This window comes from Sinocyclocheilus anshuiensis, unplaced genomic scaffold, assembly GCF_001515605.1.
Source record: "Sinocyclocheilus anshuiensis isolate Anshui unplaced genomic scaffold, SAMN03320099.WGS_v1.1 scaffold392, whole genome shotgun sequence".
Lineage (NCBI taxonomy): Eukaryota > Metazoa > Chordata > Actinopteri > Cypriniformes > Cyprinidae > Sinocyclocheilus > Sinocyclocheilus anshuiensis.
In genome coordinates, this window is record NW_015557091.1 from 2,386,554 (window position 1) to 2,409,627 (window position 23,074).

General features: G+C 34.7%; 2 protein-coding genes across 2 annotated transcripts in view; one reads left to right on the forward strand and one right to left on the reverse strand.

Annotated features, from left to right (window-relative positions):
* The window catches only part of LOC107677280 (epidermal growth factor receptor-like), a 25,863-nt gene extending 20,351 nt beyond the window's left edge, over positions 1 to 5,512 (forward strand). Inside the window, exons 21-27 of the mRNA XM_016472130.1 lie at positions 786 to 941; positions 1,080 to 1,155; positions 2,587 to 2,733; positions 2,969 to 3,066; positions 3,194 to 3,364; positions 3,464 to 3,533; positions 4,575 to 5,512. Coding sequence (XP_016327616.1) covers positions 786 to 941; positions 1,080 to 1,155; positions 2,587 to 2,733; positions 2,969 to 3,066; positions 3,194 to 3,364; positions 3,464 to 3,533; positions 4,575 to 4,873 — 1,017 coding nt within the window. The 3' untranslated portion in view covers positions 4,874 to 5,512. The remainder of the gene's footprint in view (positions 1 to 785; positions 942 to 1,079; positions 1,156 to 2,586; positions 2,734 to 2,968; positions 3,067 to 3,193; positions 3,365 to 3,463; positions 3,534 to 4,574) is intronic.
* A 3,140-nt stretch (positions 5,513 to 8,652) lies between these two features.
* LOC107677142 (uncharacterized protein C18orf8 homolog) lies at positions 8,653 to 22,690 on the reverse strand. The gene is made up of 34 exons (XM_016471929.1): positions 22,495 to 22,690; positions 21,748 to 21,824; positions 21,223 to 21,307; positions 21,072 to 21,128; positions 20,424 to 20,510; positions 20,180 to 20,320; positions 19,924 to 20,027; positions 19,670 to 19,759; positions 19,477 to 19,582; positions 18,733 to 18,841; positions 18,536 to 18,580; positions 18,399 to 18,452; positions 18,196 to 18,324; positions 17,927 to 18,033; positions 17,710 to 17,829; positions 17,490 to 17,567; positions 16,748 to 16,870; positions 16,597 to 16,653; positions 15,949 to 16,035; positions 15,705 to 15,845; positions 15,449 to 15,552; positions 15,195 to 15,284; positions 15,002 to 15,107; positions 14,258 to 14,366; positions 14,061 to 14,105; positions 13,924 to 13,977; positions 13,721 to 13,849; positions 13,452 to 13,558; positions 13,235 to 13,354; positions 13,015 to 13,092; positions 10,355 to 10,459; positions 10,140 to 10,208; positions 9,186 to 9,411; positions 8,653 to 9,024 (listed from the first exon to the last, which is right to left on the reverse strand). Exons 1-34 carry the CDS (start codon positions 22,591 to 22,593, stop codon positions 8,945 to 8,947), a joined length of 3,318 nt encoding a protein of 1,105 aa, XP_016327415.1. The 5' UTR covers positions 22,594 to 22,690; the 3' UTR covers positions 8,653 to 8,944.
* Between the last annotated feature and the right edge of the window lie 384 nt (positions 22,691 to 23,074).

Here is a 23,074-nt window from a genome sequence, read left to right on the forward strand (position 1 = left end):
AGTAACTCCAAATATCAGTCTCAAGATGCATGAATATGTTTGCCCTTTAAAAATTAACTTGTATCATTAAGAAGAAATGATTTTGAAAGAAGTCTCCTATGCTCACCAAGGCTGCATTTATTAAAAATAAATGTAGTATATATATAGTAAGTAATATTGTAAAATATTATTACAACTTAAAATCACTATTTTGTTTTAATATATTTAAAAGTGTAATTTATTCCTATGATGAAAAGCTGAATTTTCAGCATCATTACTCCAGTCTTCAGTGTCACATGATCCTTCAGAAGTATTTCTAATATGCTGATTTACTGCTCAAGAAACATTTCTTATTATTATCAATGTTGAAATCAGTTGTGCTGCTTAATATTTTTGTGGAAACTGTGATACATCTTTTTCAGGATTTTTTAATGAACAGAAAGTTCAAAAGAACAACATTTATTTTAAATAGAGTATTAATTATTAAGTATTAATTCCTTAAAAAAAAATCATAGACCTCAAAAATTTGAGCAGTAGTGTATAAATCTTGCATAAACCTTGTACATATAAATAAGCACATAAATAAATATTTATGTGTTAAATATTATGTATAAATAAATAAACTCCCACTCCTGCTTTCACAACACTCTCATAAATAAATTCACTGCATTTCTTCTTGAAAACAACAAAATAGCAATTTTGAAAGTGCTGAGTCTCCTGGAATTAGCTGATTGGAGGTACACAGCATTCATTGACATCTATGCACATACTTGGGATTTCAAAAACATTCTGACCCTTCTCATCAGGGAATGAACTACTTGGAGGAGCGTCACCTGGTTCATCGTGATTTAGCGGCCAGGAATGTGCTGGTGAAAACTCCTAACCATGTGAAGATCACTGACTTTGGCCTGGCCAGACTGCTGGGTGCAGAGGAGAAGGAATATCATGCTGATGGAGGGAAAGTAGGTCACGCATCAACAATCCACTGATTCAAAATCATCAACCGTAAAAGAAATAAACCGAAATGTATCGGTGCATATACATATTTGTTGATATTTACAAGAAAGTTGACATTTCAGCTGCCTTTGCTAATTTTTTAGGTGCCTATAAAGTGGATGGCACTGGAGTCAGTTCGTCACTGGACTTACACTCATCAAAGTGATGTTTGGAGTTATGGTCAGTGCTCATCACTACATATAATACAAACTGCATTCATTATTACATCACAGGCAAAATTGCATAGACGAGTCAAGTGAAGTCACCTTTATTTATATAGCACTTTTAACAATACAGATTGTGTCAAAGAAACTGTACAGCATTAATTAGTAAAATAGTGTCAATAATGCAAAGTGACAATAGTAAACACTCATTTTTCAGTTAAAGGCAGTTCATCATTGAATTCAGTGATGAGCCAGAGGCGACAGCGGCAAGGAACCAAAACTCCACCGGTGACAGAATGGAGAAAAAACCTTGGGAGAAACCAGGCTCAGTCGGGGGGCCAGTTCTCCTCTGGCCAGACGAAACCAGCAGTTCAAATCCAGGCTGCAGCAAAGTCACATTGAGCAGAGGACTCGACTGACTCCTGTGGTCTTGTCCCGGTGGCCGTCTAGGAGACAAGGTCTTTACTGGGGATCTGTCTCTGGGGCTCATCTAGTTGTCCTGGTCTCCGTTGCTGTTCCCCACTCATTTCACAATAAACTCTTATGGACTGTTTTCACTTGTTCACGGTGCATGATCTATGCATATTTCTCACCTGATTCAGGCAAAATGACTTTTTTCACTGGAGAAAACAACATTATGGATAGATGACTTGTATTTTAGCTGGAAGAAACGAGTGTGTAAATTAAAGCAATAGTTCACTCAAAAATGAAAATTTGCTGAATACTTGCTCACCAATGGATCCTCTGCAGTGAATGGGTGCCGTCAGAATGAGAGTCCAAACAGCTGGTAAAAACATCACAATAATCTACTCCACTCCAGTCCATCAATCTTGTGAAGTGAAAAGCTGCATCCATCAAGACGTTTTAATTTAAAACCATCGCTTCTGGACAGAATAGGAGTACATAATCCATAATAACGCTTCCTCCAGTCCATCCACTGTTGTCATTTCACAATAAACTGTTATGGACTGTTTTCACTTGTTCACGGTGCTTGATCTGTGCATATTTCTCACCTGATTCAGGCAAAATGACTTTTTTCACTGGAGAAAACAACATTATGGATAGAGGACTTGTATTTTAGCTGGAAGCAACGGTTTGAAGATAAAAACAAACGTCTTGATGGATATGTTTCTTACAAACACAGTTTTTCTCTTCATAAGATGTTAATTGATGGACTGGAGTCGTGTGGATTATTGTGATGTTTTTATCAGCTGTTTGGACTCTCATTATTACGGCACCCATTCACTGCAGAGGATCCATTGCTGAGCAAGTTTCTCCAAATCTGTTCTGATGAAGAAACAAACTCATGTTCTGTACATCTCGGATGGCTTTAGTAAATCAGCATTAACACAGATTAATAAATGCTGTGAAAACGTTTATGATAGTTCATTATATTTATCACAATAACACTATTTGTAAAGTGTTAATTAATGAATTAACTCTTCAGGGGTCACTGTGTGGGAGTTGATGACATTTGGATCCAAACCATATGATGGAATCCCAGCCAGAGAGATTGCAGATATTCTGGAGAAGGGAGAGCGTTTGCCACAGCCGTCCATCTGTACTATTGATGTGTATATGATCATGGTCAAATGTGAGTGCTAAAGTTGCAATAGAGAGGAGAACAGAAAATCATCATTCAAATGGCATGTAATGGTAGCTACAATGTGGCTATATGGCATATTATGCATCACATAAACATTTCAGATGAACATGAGAAAAGACATTGTGAACTATATAGATTGATATACAAAATAATAGCGTAATACATAATAGCACAGTTGAACGTCAGTTGAAATGACAGGACATAAATTTATGTCTACCTCTAGGTTGGATGATTGACGCTGACAGCAGACCTCACTTCCGTGAACTTGTAGCAGAGTTTTCAAAAATGGCCCGAGATCCATCTCGCTACCTTGTCATTCAGGTAGTTCACAAAAAAGATCTGTGCATTGCCTTTAGGAATGAAAGATAAAATCACATAATTGTAGAAGTTTATATATTTTAAAAATGAATTACTCAAATGAGAGTTTTTCATTTGGCATTATACACAGGGAGATGATCACATGTTCCAGCCCAGCCCGACGGATTCGAAGTTCTACATGTCGTGGATCAGTACAGAAGATATGGATGGTGTGGTAGATGCAGAGGAATACCTGCTACCCAACAAACGATTCTTCAACCAATCACAACCACCACCGATGCCTCAGTATCACAATACAGCAGTCAGTATCTCCTTCTATGGAATATTATCATTTAAAATGTTATTAGCCAAGTACATGTCATCGGATATGATTCGTTGATCTTTTGTGTATTGTTTTAAGGACAACTACACGAATGGTGTGATGTTGCGCTACATTACAGACCCCACGCTTACAGACCTCATGCTGCCAGGTATTACCATACATTTTATGAGCTTTAAAAATGATTTTTGAAACCAAACTGAGGCAGTATACTGTATATTTAGTGTTATTTTAGTATTATTTATATACAGTTATAGCATTTTTTAATATTTTGAATTTGATTGATATGTACTATATATATATGTATATATATATATATATATATACACACACACACACTTTTATAAATGTTTGTTTATTTGAATAATTTTTTTAATATGTCTATGTTGTTTTAATACATTTTTCAGTTTTAGTAATGTTATTACTGCAACTTAAACTTAAGTTAGTTCAACATTTTTTTTTGTTTTGTTTGTTTTTCATCTAATATTTATATTTAATTTTATTTCGGCTTTATTTCAGGTACCAAAAATAATTTGTATAGTTTTATCTTTTGTTTTAGTTAACAATAACAATAATGGTATGGACTGTCACACTTACCAATGTTGTTTATGTCAACAACCTATATATTTGGCAATTATTTATTCTCATCTTTTAATTATATTTTTTGCCTTTATACTAATGACAGCACTCATTAATCAACAAATAAAACTGTAAATGAAACTGTTAGCCATAAAGACACATTTTCATCCGCTGTCCGTCCAGTTCTTAAGCAGCAAACTAAATTAAAAAAAAAATCATAAATATAACAAAGATTTTGAACAAAAAGATCTGTGACTTCCTTCTAGAAATGAAAAATAAAATCACCTTGAACTGACATTATTTTTGCAAAGAAATTATTTTAAATTGTAATTTATTAATGCTGTTAATTGGTTTTGTACTTTTTTATATGATGTAGTATATTATGTATTATAGTATAATATAAAAAAAAGGATCAAATGTGATTTATTTTAAAATGATTAATTTCATGATTTATTTATTTATTTAATCAAAATGATTTATTTATTTTATTACTTTTTTATTATATTGATTTATCACACTGACATTGATTTTATTTATATAATCTGTTGTCTTTGGCCAGGCAACCTAAATGTAAAAAATAATCAAATAATTGTTACAAATCTCTTTCCCACAGAGTACATTAACCAGGATGTAACCACAAGAAGCAATATGATAAACCCAAACTACGAGGGTCCGGCCCGTGGACAGACAGAAAACAGATATATAGACACGTACGGATGTAAACCTGACGGGCCGGAGTACCTAAACACCTCCTGCGCTACTCTACCACGCTCCCCATGCGCCAACCACGATAACCCAGACTACCAGCAGAACTTCCTGCCCTCGTCCACCGCTGATGTTCCTTTCCTCCCCGCGGCGGAGAACTTACACTACCTGGGGCTCAGCACAGCCATGCAGTCTCACATACGTTAGATCAACGGTAGGAAAGTATCAGTTGCACTGCTTGAACTTCTGGGAGTCGCACACGACACGTGTTAGTATTGTAGCTATGTTAAGAACAGTGCGGACGTCAGGTCCAGATATGCTTGAAGGCGACAGCCGTAATTATCTTGTTCTTAAAGGGGGTGTGGTTGTGAGACACGAAGCTGTGAGTAATGTGTTGAATGTCAAGCTAGAGCACATTTCGGTATTTCTGTATAATATGGGTAATAGTTAATGCTTTTGATGAATGTTGTCATCGGATGTAGCTTAATTTATTGAACCAAAACATAATTGAGCTATTAATACTTCATATAGTTAAGCTGTCATCATGTTAACACTGATTTAGTAATTAACCTTGGATAGTATTTGTAAACCTCTGAAAATGGTCACTTAGAAAAGTCAACATTAAACGGCATTCACAACCCATGTTACTTCTGCGATATACAGCGTTCAAAACGTTTACGGTTAGTATGTATTAATTATTATTCTAAATTAATATTTATTATGTTAATTGCAACTTTTTCTCTCACACTTTGGACTTTTTTTCCTCCTAATTCTGAGTTTGTATCTCGTGTTGTAGACTTTTTCTTGCACTTTTTTGTTTTCTCAGAATTGTGAGGCTATAAACTCTCAAACAATTCCAAGTTTACATCTTGCATTTCTGACTTTTCTCTAAATTCTGGGTTTACATCTCACTTTTTTTTTTTTTTTTGATAATAATTGGAAATGTTTCTTGAGCAGCAAATTAGCATATTAGATTGATTTCTGAAGGATCATATGACACTGAAGACTGGAGTAATAATGCTGAAAATTCAGCTTTGCATCATAGGAATAAATTACAGTTTAAAATATTTTAAAATAGTAAACCATTATTTTAAATTGCAATAATATTTCACAATATTACTGTATTGTTAATCAAATAAATGCAGCCTTAGCGAGCATAAGAGAATTAATTCGAAAACATTAAAATAATCTTACCGACCCCAAACTTTTGAACAGTAGTGTAATTCGGAATGAAATAGGATATTCAAGAAAATCATTTTATTGTTACATACCAGAATAGAGAAGGCTGGAAGGGAGGAACTCATGATGACTGAAAAGGAAAAGGTTGCAGCTACAGTATCGGCTGAAAAGTAACGTTATTTTAGAGACATAGCAGGTTATCACATTTTGATAAAAGATTACTTACTGGAATAAGGTGCACCAATGATTCGTGCGCATTATTGCGAAGAATGTGCATTAAGAATGTAAATAATACAAATATTCTATTCAAATATTCAAGCACAGTGTGAAAATCTCTCCTCTGTACCAGAATAACTGCTTGAGTAACACCAGAAATGTTTGTAAATATAATAATGTTCACTGTCAACATGAATTTTATTATGTCCACGACACCTAAAATTCACCAACACAATGTAAATGTACATAAAAGCTACCTGCGGTTATACAAACACTGACTTTTAACCCTGGACTGCAGTTAATGGACCCACTAATTAATTTTTCAAGTGACCGTCCACATTTGGTTTTAATCATTTAACAACTGTTGTATTAATTGAAAGAAACACTGTTGGGCTAAAAGGCTTTCTGATGTTAAAAGGTTCTTATAACACTTTTTCATTCTGTTTTAAATGGCCGAGTTAACAAATCAGACTGCTTGATTTCTGTCTGACACATTCACCCAAGTGTGCACATATCACACAATCTACTTCTAAACTTCAGGTAAAAACAGGCCATTATGATATTTGAACTCTACAGGATCCCATTAATACTGAATTAAGTGTTACTTAAAATTTGTTGGCCACATCCACTTCATTGCCCAAAAATGTTGAATATAGTCAGAAAGACGTCTTAAAATGTAAGTTTGACTGTGAAACCTGTTCTACTTCACTGAGAGACATCCATATTTACTGCACAGACATCCATATTTAGTACAGTATGTAAATGTACTTCATGTAGCACAATCCTCCTGAGATCTACTGTATTATGCACCTGTGAATGTCAGTTTTAGGATTTTTAGATTTAAAATGTGATTTAAATCTGTATGGACACTTTGTTACATTGCAGTGTTAATAAATTGTGTTGAAATGTGAAAATGAAGTCTTTTATGTGAATAAAGGTCTTTTATGTGAATTAAAACATCAGTGATGCACGATGGACCCTTTTCACAGACTGTGATGACGCATTTCCAGAATTATTAACATCAAGCAAAGTTTTTTATGATTTCATTTTTTTTAAATTTAGTGTACATTATAACACAATACTTATTTCTTCCTTACCTTAGCATTAAATTACTCAAAACTAGTTACGACTGCTATGTGAGTGTTTCTAATACGCCGGCTGAGGATATAAATGATATTGTGGATTTGTCTTTTGCAAACTTTGTCATTACCATTCACCACTATAGAAATTTACCAAACTATGATGACTTCAGCTTCTGAAATCCCCGGAAATGTGAAAAAGGGTCCATTGCCAGAAGTCATCCATTTAGACAGAAAGCATAGGAGTAATTCTGTAATTTAGGGTACATTTCTTACCACGAAAAAAAAAATAGATAAAACAATATGCTTTTTCAATAAAACAACTTCGTTTCAGTTGATATATTTCATCAGTGTAACTTATATGCTAGTAGCCAAGCTTATTAATTTTGATATAAAGAAAAATATATATATATTTTTTTTTAGATTGTCAACTATGTTACAGACAATCTGTATGGGTTGACAATTTCACCATTTTGACTCATAATTATGAATGGCACTACTTGTCTGGACAACCAAATATTATTTCCTTGATCAGGTTGATCTCAAATTATATTTATTTGCATAAAAATCATTAAAATAGTACAAACCATAACAATGTACCCAATGCTCAATTAATATACTCCTTGACAATAAGTCATTGGAGATCATATATAGAAAAAATTAAGATAACGTTTACCATAATGTGTTCAAAACGTCCACTGCAGAAGAAGGTGACGTCACATGATGCAGGTCACATCGTTTTATGGTGAACCATATTTTACTTTTCAAGGGGGTGTTTGGTTAACAACATAGATGACAGAATTTTTAAGGACATGAGAGAAATGAAATATTTTCTTATTTGAAAGAAAATGAAATTTAAACTCGGTTTGTTTTTTAAGGTATTTAGACTGTAGATAATATAGATAATCTATATAGATAAAGGATCATAAAGGCAATTTCAAGCAAACCGAAAAACAGGTTGCACAAAATAAGTGTATTCTCTTAATGGATAAAATATATTTCTAAGGAAAACTGGGTAGCACTTTAGTATAGGGAGCAATTCTCACTATTAACTAGTTGCTTATTAGCATGCCTATTATTAACATATTGGCTGTTTATTAGTACTTATAAAGCACATATTCTGTATGACCATATTCTACATCCCTAATCCTACCCAATACCTAAATTTAACAACTACCTTACTAACTATTAATAAGTAGAAAATTAACAGTTTGAGGCAAAAGTTAGAGAATCGGACCTTAAAACTGTTAGAAAAAACATAATGAAATGCACCCTAAATTACAGAATGACCCATAGGTAACACATAAGTTACAGGCAGCACAGATAAGCATCTAATGACCAATCCCAGAAATCTGTGGGTTATCATCACGCCAAAAATGATGAACCTAAAACAATCGCCTTGACTTGTTCCAGTGCTTGGCCCTCTCTTTTTTGTAAAGAATCTCACAAAGCATATTACATATATGTACATATTATATTTATTATATATACACTGTAAAAGCTTTTTAAAATATATGCATGATCAGCATTCATACATACAGACCATTTAGTTAAGCACTCTTTTGCAATGTGGCGATATTAGTAATTCTCCATTCAAACACCGATCTGTTACTGCTTTATCCCGCTAAAACCATCTGAACTTCATGGCAAACATGCATACAAGATGGTAAAGTGTCTCTTTCAAGTCTCTTGTAACACTAGACTCTCTCTAGAGTTCGTGTGAGCTTCATTTGGTTTTCATTTTGCTCAACGCAATACCGTTTCCTCCTGGTTAAACCATCGTTCCAGCTGCTACTGTAGTCTTTCATGCCGTGGCTTGTTTCATCAAAGCGTTCTCTCCAAACACTTGCTTAAAGTAGGCCACATGCTCCTCACAGTGCTCTCCTGAAACAGGAAGATGATATCAGAGGAGGTCCACTCATGTGCAGATGTTTCTGCTCCAATCAACGAGAATGAAGTATATCTCTACACCCTGGTTTGTTTGATTTAGATGCTCAGCCCATTTCGTGAACACAAACTCCATTTCATTCGTCAAAATCACTTACCTTGGTTGAAACCAGGATTACCACGCAACCGCATATTCCTCTGCTCGAAGAAGCGGAAGATGGTGTAGAACAACATTGTGTCGTCTGTTTGCCGTGCGGCATCCAGAAACTTCCGCGCGGAGACGTTATCGTGGGCGCCGACGCTTCGAATGAAACGCAGAGCGCCTAAAACCTGCTGCTTGGACAGAAGAACCTCCACGATCTCATCATTAGCGGTGGAGAGCCTCTGAAAAACACACGCATGGATCACTCGAGATCAGCAGTTAAAGGCAAAATGAAGCTTAAAGTGCCCCTATTATAGGTTATGAAAGGTTCATATTTTGGTTTTGGGAGTCCCCAACAACAGGTTGACATGCATGCAAGGTCAAAAAACACTTTCATTGTCTTATAATATGCATTTATTTTTACCTTATTTGCTCAACGACTCCCAAACAATTCGCTCAACGATTTATTTTTCCAAACCCCTCCTTTGCGTGACGCTAATCTGCGGTGATTGGTCCGATTGGTCTCATTTTCATTTCATCATGCCTGTAATGCCTGATAAAGCAGCGTTTGTGAGCGCAGTGCTGCTTTGTGTACAGCGTTACCAGGGAAACAGTTATTTTTACCGCTCCAAAAGCGACACCTTGTGGCAAAGAATGAATTTGCATTTTCATTCAGACCAACGCGAAAAGACCAACAAGTGGGCTGGCAATTTGCTAATGGTTCATGTTGACGTCAACATGAAACGGCTTGGGATTCGTTTTAAAAATGACTCGTTTGAGTGATTCAGAGTCGACTCTTTCTTTTGAGAGACAATAACTTTATATACAGTGCACTTTCAGATTTATAACTTTGCAGGATGTTTTCATTTACTTAGAGCTGTGTTACACACTGCATGAAAGGTAATTTTCAAAAATCCATAATAGGGGCACTTTAAATCATCTGCACTGAACATGCAAGAGCTTTTCATACCTTCAGCATGTCCAGAGAGAGCTGGTGAGCAGGTGGATACGTGCTCTCCAGAGACAGCAGCAAACAAGCCTAGAAGCACAAAAAACACAGTGGAGTCAGCCACATCAAGAAGTTCTTATTGAAGCAAAGCTTCATAGATTTTTACAGACAAGAGGAATGTACATAAATGAATGTTCTAGTTTAAGAAATTGAGTTACAATAACTGTAAAGCTCACCAGTGGTTTGGAGTCGCTGAGGACGTGATACTGAAGAAACTGGTGCAGCATGTAGAAGAGGTTGTGCTGGACCAGAGTTTTGATGACTAGCTCATACAAATAGTGCTGGAAAGATCAGAACAACGATGAGAAGAGTCACTGTATACTACATACAACACAACTTTGACAGCTATGCAGTTTGACACGATTATGATTCTTTAGTAAATAATGCAAATGTAACATTCAATACTCAAACCCAACTTTTTAAAAAGAAAAGAAAACAAGCATTTTTAAAGGTTTATATATGTAAATATAAAACATTTTATTTATGAATTCTAAGCCTTATTATACCATATTAGTTATAAACTTAATATTACTTATCAAAATATAATTGCTCACATGTAACGCATTTTGGCAGGAACCTCTTATTTTAGTATTATTTATATACAATCATAGTATTTTTTATTTTTTAAATTGGCTTTTTTTTTACATTTTCAGTTTTCATTTTAATATTAGTTTGAAGTTTCAGTAATTTTCTAATATGCTTTCGTCATTGTCACTAGTTTCTGTTTTTTATCTTTATTTATATTTTAGTTTTAATATTTTTTGTACTTCAGCATCAAATTAATTTCAGTTAGCTGCCAATACTACATGTTTAATGGTCATTTAAGTTTTTCATCTAATATTTATATTTATTTTATTTCAGCTTCATTTCAATGAATGAACTTTTTTTAAATTGTTTTAGTTTTAGTTAACAATAACAACACTGGGCAGTGATTCCCAATTTATCTTAACTGAACCCTTTTGACTAAAAATATTTGGTTGTAAAATATTTACTTGTATATACTTACATATTTCAATAATTTAACAACACATTAGCATGTTCATGGTTCTCTGATGTTGGTTAATGGTCATGCAAGATGCAAGTAAACAAATACAATATTTCATATTTTTTGTACATTTTCTATTTTTGTTTTAAAACTATTTATTTATTGCAATGTTTTTATTGTAATGGGAAGATCAGATCATTTGACTAACACTCGTTTGATCTGGTTCATCAAAATGAACTAATCTTTATTCAAGTCATTTTGTTCTTTTGAGTGGCTTAAAATGAACAATTTTTAACAGCCAGATTTCACAAACTCATCCAGGGTTTGTAAATTAGGCTTTGTAAAATTAACTAGATCACCGTTTGTAGATCTGACTAGACCTTCATATATTTATAAAAAGTTTGTCCCATTGCACTCTCTCCATTTTCCCCCCACTGTCCTACAAATAAAGTTAAAAAAGCTCATAAACAAAGTTTGCTGCCTTAAATCAAGTTCAGTCATAACTGCACTGAAACCCACATTGTTCCAAGAGGGCTGAACCTGCCTAGCAAAACACCCAACAAGCCCCAACACCTGGGTCAGGTGAAGGTGAAACTGGGATACAATTTACAGTTACACCAGAGCTTACCATTGGAGTGAATGGTTCAGACATTAAAGATCCTTTCAAAAGACTTTCAGCTTGTACTCTGACTTAGAATGTAGCTAAGACTTCCTGATTGCTCAAATGGACAAAAGATAACAGGCAGGGTTGCACGATAAATCGCATGCGATATTTAATGCGCATCTTGTCAGTAAAGCCAGTTCTGTAATCAGCGGTAAATCTCCATCGTGCGTGCTTTCACACTGAGCAGCATTAACTACACAGAGCCGTTGTTCACAGTCAAGCTGCGCAAAACAAAATATGATCGTGGTTTTGCGCAGCTTGTCTGTGAACAACGGCTCTGTGTAGTAAATGCTGCTCAATGTGAAAGACCGCAGGTGATGGAGATTTACCGCTGATTACAGAACTGGCTTTACTGACAAGATGCGCGTTAAATATCGCATGCGATTTATCGTGCAGCCCTAATCACAGGTAAAAAAAAAAAAAAGGAATAATTCACCCAAAAATTTATATTTCTGGAAAATGTACTCACCCTCAGGTCATCAAAGATGAAGATGAGTTTGTTTCTTCATCAGAACAGATTTGGAGAAATGTAGCATTACATCACTCACCAATGGATCCTCTGCAGTGAATGGGTGCCGTCAGGATGAGAGTCCAAACAGCTGATAAAAACATCACAATAATCCACACCACTCCAGTCCATCAATTAACGTTTTGTGAAGTGAAAAGCTGCATGTTTGTAAAAAAACAAATCCAGTATAAAAGGTTCCTCATCTGAATCAGGAGAGAAATTTGCACAGATCAAGCACTATTTATAAGCGAAAACAGTTCTAAACAAATATGTTGATGGATTTTGATGTTAGAGAACAACAGGGGATGGACTTTTTCACTGGAGGAAGCATTATTATGGATTATGGACGGTTTCAAGTTAAAACATCTTAATGACGGATTTGTTTCTTACGAACACACAGTTTTCGCTTCACAAGAGATTAACTCGCGGACTGGAGTGGTGTGAATTGCTTGTGGATTATTGTGATGTTTTTATCAGCTGTTTGGACTCTCATTCTGACGGCACCCATTCACTGCAGAGGATCCACTGGTGAGCAAGTGATGTAATGCTACATTTCTCCAAATCTGAAATCTGATGACTCATCTACATCTTGGATGGCCTGAGGATGAGTACATTTTCCAGAAATATTCATTTTTGATTTTTGAGTTCCTTTAAAGACCTCATTGTGTTTAGTTTATACCTGAACGGGGATCTGAAACTGGTTAAGAGAACGAATGTACTCCATGAGAACTGCAATGATGAACTTATGCTTCACTCCCTGTTCAAAGACGACAATTTACAGCATTAGAATAAGAAATGTCCATTAGGCAGAAATATTTGAGACTTGCAGAACAGAGGAAAAAATGCATACGTTTAAATAAAGCAATTGCATCCTGTAAAGAAATACAATGCTTGTTTACCTTCTTCTCAGTGAAGTCAGACAGCACGTGTGTGTACATGTCTGACTGGTCTATCACCGCCTGTGTTCGGACGGGCCTTTTATAAGAAGTGCTGGAGCGACTGGGGCCTGATTCCATAGCCTTGAGGACGGAGAGAGAAAAACATAAAATATAAACATTTCTACAAATACCACATTCATATATAGAAAATACAGTGTAATAAACAATCTGTACCAACCGCAGTATACACTTGCTCTGCATCCAGGTACTCTTTGTACACTTGGTTGAGTTTATCAAACACTGTGGCCACCACAGACAGATTCCCTTTATCTCCTTCAGTAAGCACTGAAGAACAAGACATTCATTCAATAAACATTAACCTAATATCTAATATATTACAAACATCATATCTTACTTAACAGGCATTTTCCTTTGTAGATAACTTTTGAATTGCTTTGCAGAGTTATTTTATAAAGCATTTTCATTATAGAGCTCTCTGCTGCTTACTTTGCGAGCATACAGACAAGATGACCATTTTGCAGTCTAGTCTCCGCAACAGGAAGTCCATGAGTTTGCCTTTATCCTGTAGGAGATTCAGTGTGGGCTGGAGCTTCACCTGGAGGTACCAGAGATATCCTGACAGAGAACAATATAAATCACTCTCCGTCACGCCAGATTTTATTTCATTTGTGCATTGTTTAGTAAAGTACCTTCGCTGGCACTGATGATGATATCCGGTTGGAAAACACTCCAGGAAGAGGAGTCTTGAATGTAAAGGAAAACTTTGAGAAGGGCAAGTACATATGGTATATTTCACATATGAATATAAGTTCATCTGTAAGGATACAAAGTTCACAAGGCACAGGGGCCTGACTTGGAGCGGCCGCAGGTCCTGTAAGGGTGTGGAAAGAAAGATTATGTTCCTTACATTCTCAGAGAAGCATTATATAAAAAGAAGCCAAAACAGGTATGTAGAAACTTGCAATATTGGTATAGTTTATCGTCAAAAGTGTGGTGTTGCTTTCGAAATGAATTACATGTCACCTGTGAGATGGATCTTGTAGGGGTTGATGGATTGGGCAGGAAGCACAGGCTGATGCACATTTAATGCACCATCTAATTCCCTCAGTTTTATATCATAAATGAGTGAAGACTGAAATACAATAAGACAAGCATTTCAAACAAGGTACAGAGCAGATCAGACCTTTATTTTAAGCAGGTTTGCTGATAAGATTAAATCATACTTTTACATATTTATTAGGGATGCACTTTATTGGTACAATACTGTCTGGATATACATTTTAGAGATTATTATATATATATATTTTTTATTTATCTGTATTGGTAGGTTTTTCATATTTATTTCTGCATGCTCATTCCCCCTAATTTTACATGTGGATTACATCTGACTTCATTTACATTCACTTTAAGTTAATCTTTAAAAACACTAATAATTGAAAAACATTGTTAAATGTAATCTTCATCAAATCTCAAAATGAATATTTGTTTTTTATACAGTACTTTATAATGCTGCGATGCCTAAATGCATTTGAATTATTTAAATTACGTTTTTTAATTCATTCAGACAAAATAATGATTGATATCAACTTGAATTTTAATATCAGCGCACCCATAATATTTAAAATAAAATAATACAATAAAATAATGCGAATGCCAGAGGACTAGCAAAGCAGATTGTTAATGACTAGCTCATTATGTACATCATAATCAACTCCACGAATGTGTTAATATCATGTGATTAACAGATTGAACACTTGTCAAACTCACCTGTGAGCTCTGATGGTGCACCACAACTAGATTATCCACCACGTTCAGGGCAAACTTACCCGTGGTGTTTAGTTTGAGCACATGAGTCTTCCTACACGTGCCTTCTCTACAGTTAAAAGAAAGGTAAAGAAAAACAAAAATGCTCAAAAATAGAGCAGAATGCTTTTATTGGACAGTAAGTTATCTATTATACCTGGGCAGGTGATAGAGGACCACCTCTGCTCCAGGACTGTTGGTGGTTCTGGAGTGATGCTTCAGATACATCACATAGAGCTGATCATAACTACAGTCCAGAGAGAGAGTGTGACTGCTGGGCTTCACAGTTGCTTTTTCACACATTATTGCAATATATTTCATAAACTATTAACCGACATATCATTTGCAGAATAACATTTGTTCAGAGTTAGATGTCTAGTGTTGGCTCAGGTGTTCATACACACGTCTTACATTGTAGCCACAGCGATGTCACGTTCAGAGAGGCTGAGTTTGGCTGGTTTGGGCACCGCTGGCAGTTCAATCTCAAACTTGGACATCTTTGACATGGTCACGCTCTAGAGAAAATAATGTTAAGATTAGAGCAGTATGTTTTAAGATTTAACAACCTAATATCAGAGTTACTGTTGCCCTCTTGTGGTTTAAGTCTGCAGATGCAAAACTCCTGCATGCTTTCAATCAACATTAAAGAATAAGACACCAAACTCACCTTGAAAGCAAATGGCTGTAGCACATTACCCTGTACAGTGGTGGAAAGGAGAAGAACGGCAGTCTCTGGGCAATACATGTACCAGTTCACATTGATGCTCTGGCTCTTTAAGAGCTTCAGGGTTCGTTTATCAGGCAGCACCTGCAAAACAAGGATTCTGCTTACCTTTGGCAGAAAGAATGACTTGTTTTGTTGAAGAAAAAAAAAATCAGTTTACTGAACTGATGTAAGGGTGTCACCTCACCTGATAGAATTCTATTCCCTGGTCAGTGACGAATACAATCTCGTTCCAGTTGGTCCAACAAAACCCGAGAATACTGGCATTCTTTGTCTGCAAAAAATTAATAAATAAAAGTTTAGGGTCAGTAAGATTTTTCAATGTAATTCATTCCTGTGATGCAAAGCTGAATTTTCAGCATCATTACTCCAATCTTCAGTCTCACATGATCCTTCAGAAATCATTCTAATATGATGCTAAAGAAACATTTATTATTATCATTATGTTGAAAACAGTTGCTTAATAGTTTTGTGGAAAGCATGATTCATTTTTTTCAGGATTCCTTGATAAATAGGAAGCTCAAAAGAACACCAATCATTTGAAATATAGATTTATAGAAATCTTTTGTAACATTATTAATTTTTTTTACTGTCACTTTTGACCAATTTAATGCATTCTTGCTGAATAAAATCTTACTGCCCCCAAACTTTTGAATAATATTTCATGGATTTTTTGATAAATAGAAAACAATGCATCCTTGCTGAATAAAATTGTTTTTATTCTTAGTGAATAAAATCTTACTGCCCCCAAACGTTTGAATAATAGTTTATACATGCATACATAAACTAATTATTTAATTAATTATAGTCAATCTCTGTTTGTTTAGGGATGTACCTTGCACTCATGGGAAAATTCCAAGTGTGGATAGTCAGGAATGAAATTTGTAAAATCCTAAAAAAAGAGAAAGAAAGAAAGAAATTCACTTAAAGGGAACCTGTGTGCAACAACTGCATTTATTGCGACAGCAATCATCAATGATACTTACAACTGATTTTGTAGTGCGCTGCACAGCTAAGATTTTGTTCCCCAATGAGAATTTGATACACTTCACCTCTCCTTTGTCATCCATTCTGTCAAACGAAACACAGTTTAAGGATGTTTGCCAGTGCTGTTATTGTTAACTAAAACGAAAAGAAAAAAAATAATTTTAAAGCATTTTCAGTCATTTAAATAAAGCTGACATGAAATACAAATATTAGATGAAAACCTTAAACTTAAAAAACCTAAACATTTGAAATAAACGATTTTTATTTCAAGAATTTAATTTAAATAAAAGTTAAACTTAAATGACCAAAACTAAAATTGAAATAAAAATAAATTGAACCTAAGATATAAATTAAAAATAATAATGGGATGGACTTTTTCACTGGAGGAAGCATTATTATGGATTATGGACGGTTTCAAGTTAAAACATCTTAATGACGGATTTGTTTCTTACGAACACACAGTTTTCGCTTCACAAGAGATTAACTCGCGGACTGGAGTGGTGTGAATTGCTTGTGGATTATTGTGATGTTTTTATCAGCTGTTTGGACTCTCATTCTGACGGCACCCATTCACTGCAGAGGATCCACTGGTGAGCAAGTGATGTAATGCTACATTTCTCCAAATCTGATGAAGAAACACTCATCTACATCTTGGATGGCCTGAGGATGAGTACATTTTCCAGAAATATTCATTTTTGGGTGAACTATTCCTTTAAAGACCTCATTGTGTTTAGTTTATACCTGAACGGGGATCTGAAACTGGTTAAGAGAACGAATGTACTCCATGAGAACTGCAATGATGAACTTATGCTTCACTCCCTGTTCAAAGACGACAATTTACAGCATTAGAATAAGAAATGTCCATTAGGCAGAAATATTTGAGACTTGCAGAACAGAGGAAAAAATGCATACGTTTAAATAAAGCAATTGCATCCTGTAAAGAAATACAATGCTTGTTTACCTTCTTCTCAGTGAAGTCAGACAGCACGTGTGTGTACATGTCTGACTGGTCTATCACCGCCTGTGTTCGGACGGGCCTTTTATAAGAAGTGCTGGAGCGACTGGGGCCTGATTCCATAGCCTTGAGGACGGAGAGAGAAAAACATAAAATATAAACATTTCTACAAATACCACATTCATATATAGAAAATACAGTGTAATAAACAATCTGTACCAACCGCAGTATACACTTGCTCTGCATCCAGGTACTCTTTGTACACTTGGTTGAGTTTATCAAACACTGTGGCCACCACAGACAGATTCCCTTTATCTCCTTCAGTAAGCACTGAAGAACAAGACATTCATTCAATAAACATTAACCTAATATCTAATATATTACAAACATCATATCTTACTTAACAGGCATTTTCCTTTGTAGATAACTTTTGAATTGCTTTGCAGAGTTATTTTATAAAGCATTTTCATTATAGAGCTCTCTGCTGCTTACTTTGCGAGCATACAGACAAGATGACCATTTTGCAGTCTAGTCTCCGCAACAGGAAGTCCATGAGTTTGCCTTTATCCTGTAGGAGATTCAGTGTGGGCTGGAGCTTCACCTGGAGGTACCAGAGATATCCTGACAGAGAACAATATAAATCACTCTCCGTCACGCCAGATTTTATTTCATTTGTGCATTGTTTAGTAAAGTACCTTCGCTGGCACTGATGATGATATCCGGTTGGAAAACACTCCAGGAAGAGGAGTCTTGAATGTAAAGGAAAACTTTGAGAAGGGCAAGTACATATGGTATATTTCACATATGAATATAAGTTCATCTGTAAGGATACAAAGTTCACAAGGCACAGGGGCCTGACTTGGAGCGGCCGCAGGTCCTGTAAGGGTGTGGAAAGAAAGATTATGTTCCTTACATTCTCAGAGAAGCATTATATAAAAAGAAGCCAAAACAGGTATGTAGAAACTTGCAATATTGGTATAGTTTATCGTCAAAAGTGTGGTGTTGCTTTCGAAATGAATTACATGTCACCTGTGAGATGGATCTTGTAGGGGTTGATGGATTGGGCAGGAAGCACAGGCTGATGCACATTTAATGCACCATCTAATTCCCTCAGTTTTATATCATAAATGAGTGAAGACTGAAATACAATAAGACAAGCATTTCAAACAAGGTACAGAGCAGATCAGACCTTTATTTTAAGCAGGTTTGCTGATAAGATTAAATCATACTTTTACATATTTATTAGGGATGCACTTTATTGGTACAATACTGTCTGGATATACATTTTAGAGATTATTATATATATATATTTTTTATTTATCTGTATTGGTAGGTTTTTCATATTTATTTCTGCATGCTCATTCCCCCTAATTTTACATGTGGATTACATCTGACTTCATTTACATTCACTTTAAGTTAATCTTTAAAAACACTAATAATTGAAAAACATTGTTAAATGTAATCTTCATCAAATCTCAAAATGAATATTTGTTTTTTATACAGTACTTTATAATGCTGCGATGCCTAAATGCATTTGAATTATTTAAATTACGTTTTTTAATTCATTCAGACAAAATAATGATTGATATCAACTTGAATTTTAATATCAGCGCACCCATAATATTTAAAATAAAATAATACAATAAAATAATGCGAATGCCAGAGGACTAGCAAAGCAGATTGTTAATGACTAGCTCATTATGTACATCATAATCAACTCCACGAATGTGTTAATATCATGTGATTAACAGATTGAACACTTGTCAAACTCACCTGTGAGCTCTGATGGTGCACCACAACTAGATTATCCACCACGTTCAGGGCAAACTTACCCGTGGTGTTTAGTTTGAGCACATGAGTCTTCCTACACGTGCCTTCTCTACAGTTAAAAGAAAGGTAAAGAAAAACAAAAATGCTCAAAAATAGAGCAGAATGCTTTTATTGGACAGTAAGTTATCTATTATACCTGGGCAGGTGATAGAGGACCACCTCTGCTCCAGGACTGTTGGTGGTTCTGGAGTGATGCTTCAGATACATCACATAGAGCTGATCATAACTACAGTCCAGAGAGAGAGTGTGACTGCTGGGCTTCACAGTTGCTTTTTCACACATTATTGCAATATATTTCATAAACTATTAACCGACATATCATTTGCAGAATAACATTTGTTCAGAGTTAGATGTCTAGTGTTGGCTCAGGTGTTCATACACACGTCTTACATTGTAGCCACAGCGATGTCACGTTCAGAGAGGCTGAGTTTGGCTGGTTTGGGCACCGCTGGCAGTTCAATCTCAAACTTGGACATCTTTGACATGGTCACGCTCTAGAGAAAATAATGTTAAGATTAGAGCAGTATGTTTTAAGATTTAACAACCTAATATCAGAGTTACTGTTGCCCTCTTGTGGTTTAAGTCTGCAGATGCAAAACTCCTGCATGCTTTCAATCAACATTAAAGAATAAGACACCAAACTCACCTTGAAAGCAAATGGCTGTAGCACATTACCCTGTACAGTGGTGGAAAGGAGAAGAACGGCAGTCTCTGGGCAATACATGTACCAGTTCACATTGATGCTCTGGCTCTTTAAGAGCTTCAGGGTTCGTTTATCAGGCAGCACCTGCAAAACAAGGATTCTGCTTACCTTTGGCAGAAAGAATGACTTGTTTTGTTGAAGAAAAAAAAAATCAGTTTACTGAACTGATGTAAGGGTGTCACCTCACCTGATAGAATTCTATTCCCTGGTCAGTGACGAATACAATCTCGTTCCAGTTGGTCCAACAAAACCCGAGAATACTGGCATTCTTTGTCTGCAAAAAATTAATAAATAAAAGTTTAGGGTCAGTAAGATTTTTCAATGTAATTCATTCCTGTGATGCAAAGCTGAATTTTCAGCATCATTACTCCAATCTTCAGTCTCACATGATCCTTCAGAAATCATTCTAATATGATGCTAAAGAAACATTTATTATTATCATTATGTTGAAAACAGTTGCTTAATAGTTTTGTGGAAAGCATGATTCATTTTTTTCAGGATTCCTTGATAAATAGGAAGCTCAAAAGAACACCAATCATTTGAAATATAGATTTATAGAAATCTTTTGTAACATTATTAATTTTTTTTACTGTCACTTTTGACCAATTTAATGCATTCTTGCTGAATAAAATCTTACTGCCCCCAAACTTTTGAATAATATTTCATGGATTTTTTGATAAATAGAAAACAATGCATCCTTGCTGAATAAAATTGTTTTTATTCTTAGTGAATAAAATCTTACTGCCCCCAAACGTTTGAATAATAGTTTATACATGCATACATAAACTAATTATTTAATTAATTATAGTCAATCTCTGTTTGTTTAGGGATGTACCTTGCACTCATGGGAAAATTCCAAGTGTGGATAGTCAGGAATGAAATTTGTAAAATCCTAAAAAAAGAGAAAGAAAGAAAGAAATTCACTTAAAGGGAACCTGTGTGCAACAACTGCATTTATTGCGACAGCAATCATCAATGATACTTACAACTGATTTTGTAGTGCGCTGCACAGCTAAGATTTTGTTCCCCAATGAGAATTTGATACACTTCACCTCTCCTTTGTCATCCATTCTGTCAAACGAAACACAGTTTAAGGATGTTTGCCAGTGCTGTTATTGTTAACTAAAACGAAAAGAAAAAAAATAATTTTAAAGCATTTTCAGTCATTTAAATAAAGCTGACATGAAATACAAATATTAGATGAAAACCTTAAACTTAAAAAACCTAAACATTTGAAATAAACGATTTTTATTTCAAGAATTTAATTTAAATAAAAGTTAAACTTAAATGACCAAAACTAAAATTGAAATAAAAATAAATTGAACCTAAGATATAAATTAAAAATAATAATAAAAATTACAAAAGTAACTGAAATTACTTTAAAACATTTATATAAAACTAAAGGATCAATCAAAATATTAACAAATACTATACATTATATAAACAATAACACTGATCTTGACATGATGCATATAGGACACAGATGCATAAAGAAAGTCTAGGGGTCTTACCTGAAAGCCACTGAGCTTTTATCATCTGGCCCTTTAACCACAACACCTGTGGCCCCGCCAGATCGTACTGCAAACACCTGCAATCACACAAAACATCCACTATTATACTCAGAAAGCATCATTTATAAAGGCAGATGCCTACTATCAATTGAGTATGTGATATTTACCCGGGTACCTTTTATGTTTTTCAGATATGTTCCATAGTAGTACTATGGCATTATTTGAAGCACATTGTAAACAACATTACACGAATATAATAATAATATAATAGCATAGTATATAGAAAAGTATCATCTGATACGAAGCCACAGAACTTTTTGATATATGAACAGATGACATTGTCACCACATTTTATCCCAAACATCCTGCATAAACCATAAGCCTGGTGATTAAAATAGGCGATAGAAAGCTATTGCACATAATAGGGTTACAGTCATACGGTTAACATGCATCTAAATATAATTTTATTCATAGATAAAGGCTAATCTAGTTATGTATTTAATGCATTAAAGTTTAATCTACATGCATTGAATTGGAAGACCTCTACTGCTGCCACTCTAATAATTTGTTAATAAGTTTTATGAAAGCATTCATCTACATCTAACTTACATTATGACTGTGCCATTCAAAATGCGCCTATGTTGTCCAAAAATGCTGTCTAGGATTTTGAAACATCCATGATATCGCTTTATAATGTCTGTCATATAGTTATTGTAATATACTTCAAATTATTAAACGTGTCCTCACCTGTTTATTCGCCTCGTCGAAAAACACATTGTTGACGCTCGATGCGTTCTCAAACTGCACGGGGTTTTCACTGAACTCTAGATAATATTCGCCACTCATATCGTTTTATAAAGAGTCGTTTATTCCGCAGCGTTGTGTTTTTACTTTTGCTAGTGTTTCCACTTCCGCGTCCGTCAAAAGTGAGGCAGTCATGTGATGCTCCAGCGGTCATGTGACCTCGGTCTGGCATCGCTACAATATAAAAATATTATGTACATAGAAATTCAGTTGCTTTTAAGACTCTTGGTGTAATAATTATAAGATCATTTACTGCACATTGGTATATTTTTAAAATGTCATACTTTTTTTTTTTTATGATATCTTTTTTTTTTTTTAGTTCCATCACATACCAAACCTGCAGAAATAAAAATAAATTAATTAATTAATTAAATAAATAAATAAAATAACAGGAAAATAAGTAAATTACTTGATAAAAACAAATATAGTTCATTTGTAATCAAATTTAACCCTGGATTTATTTTTATTGCTATTTTCCTTTATGTATTTTTCCTTTATGTATTATATTAGACTATTAATGTAT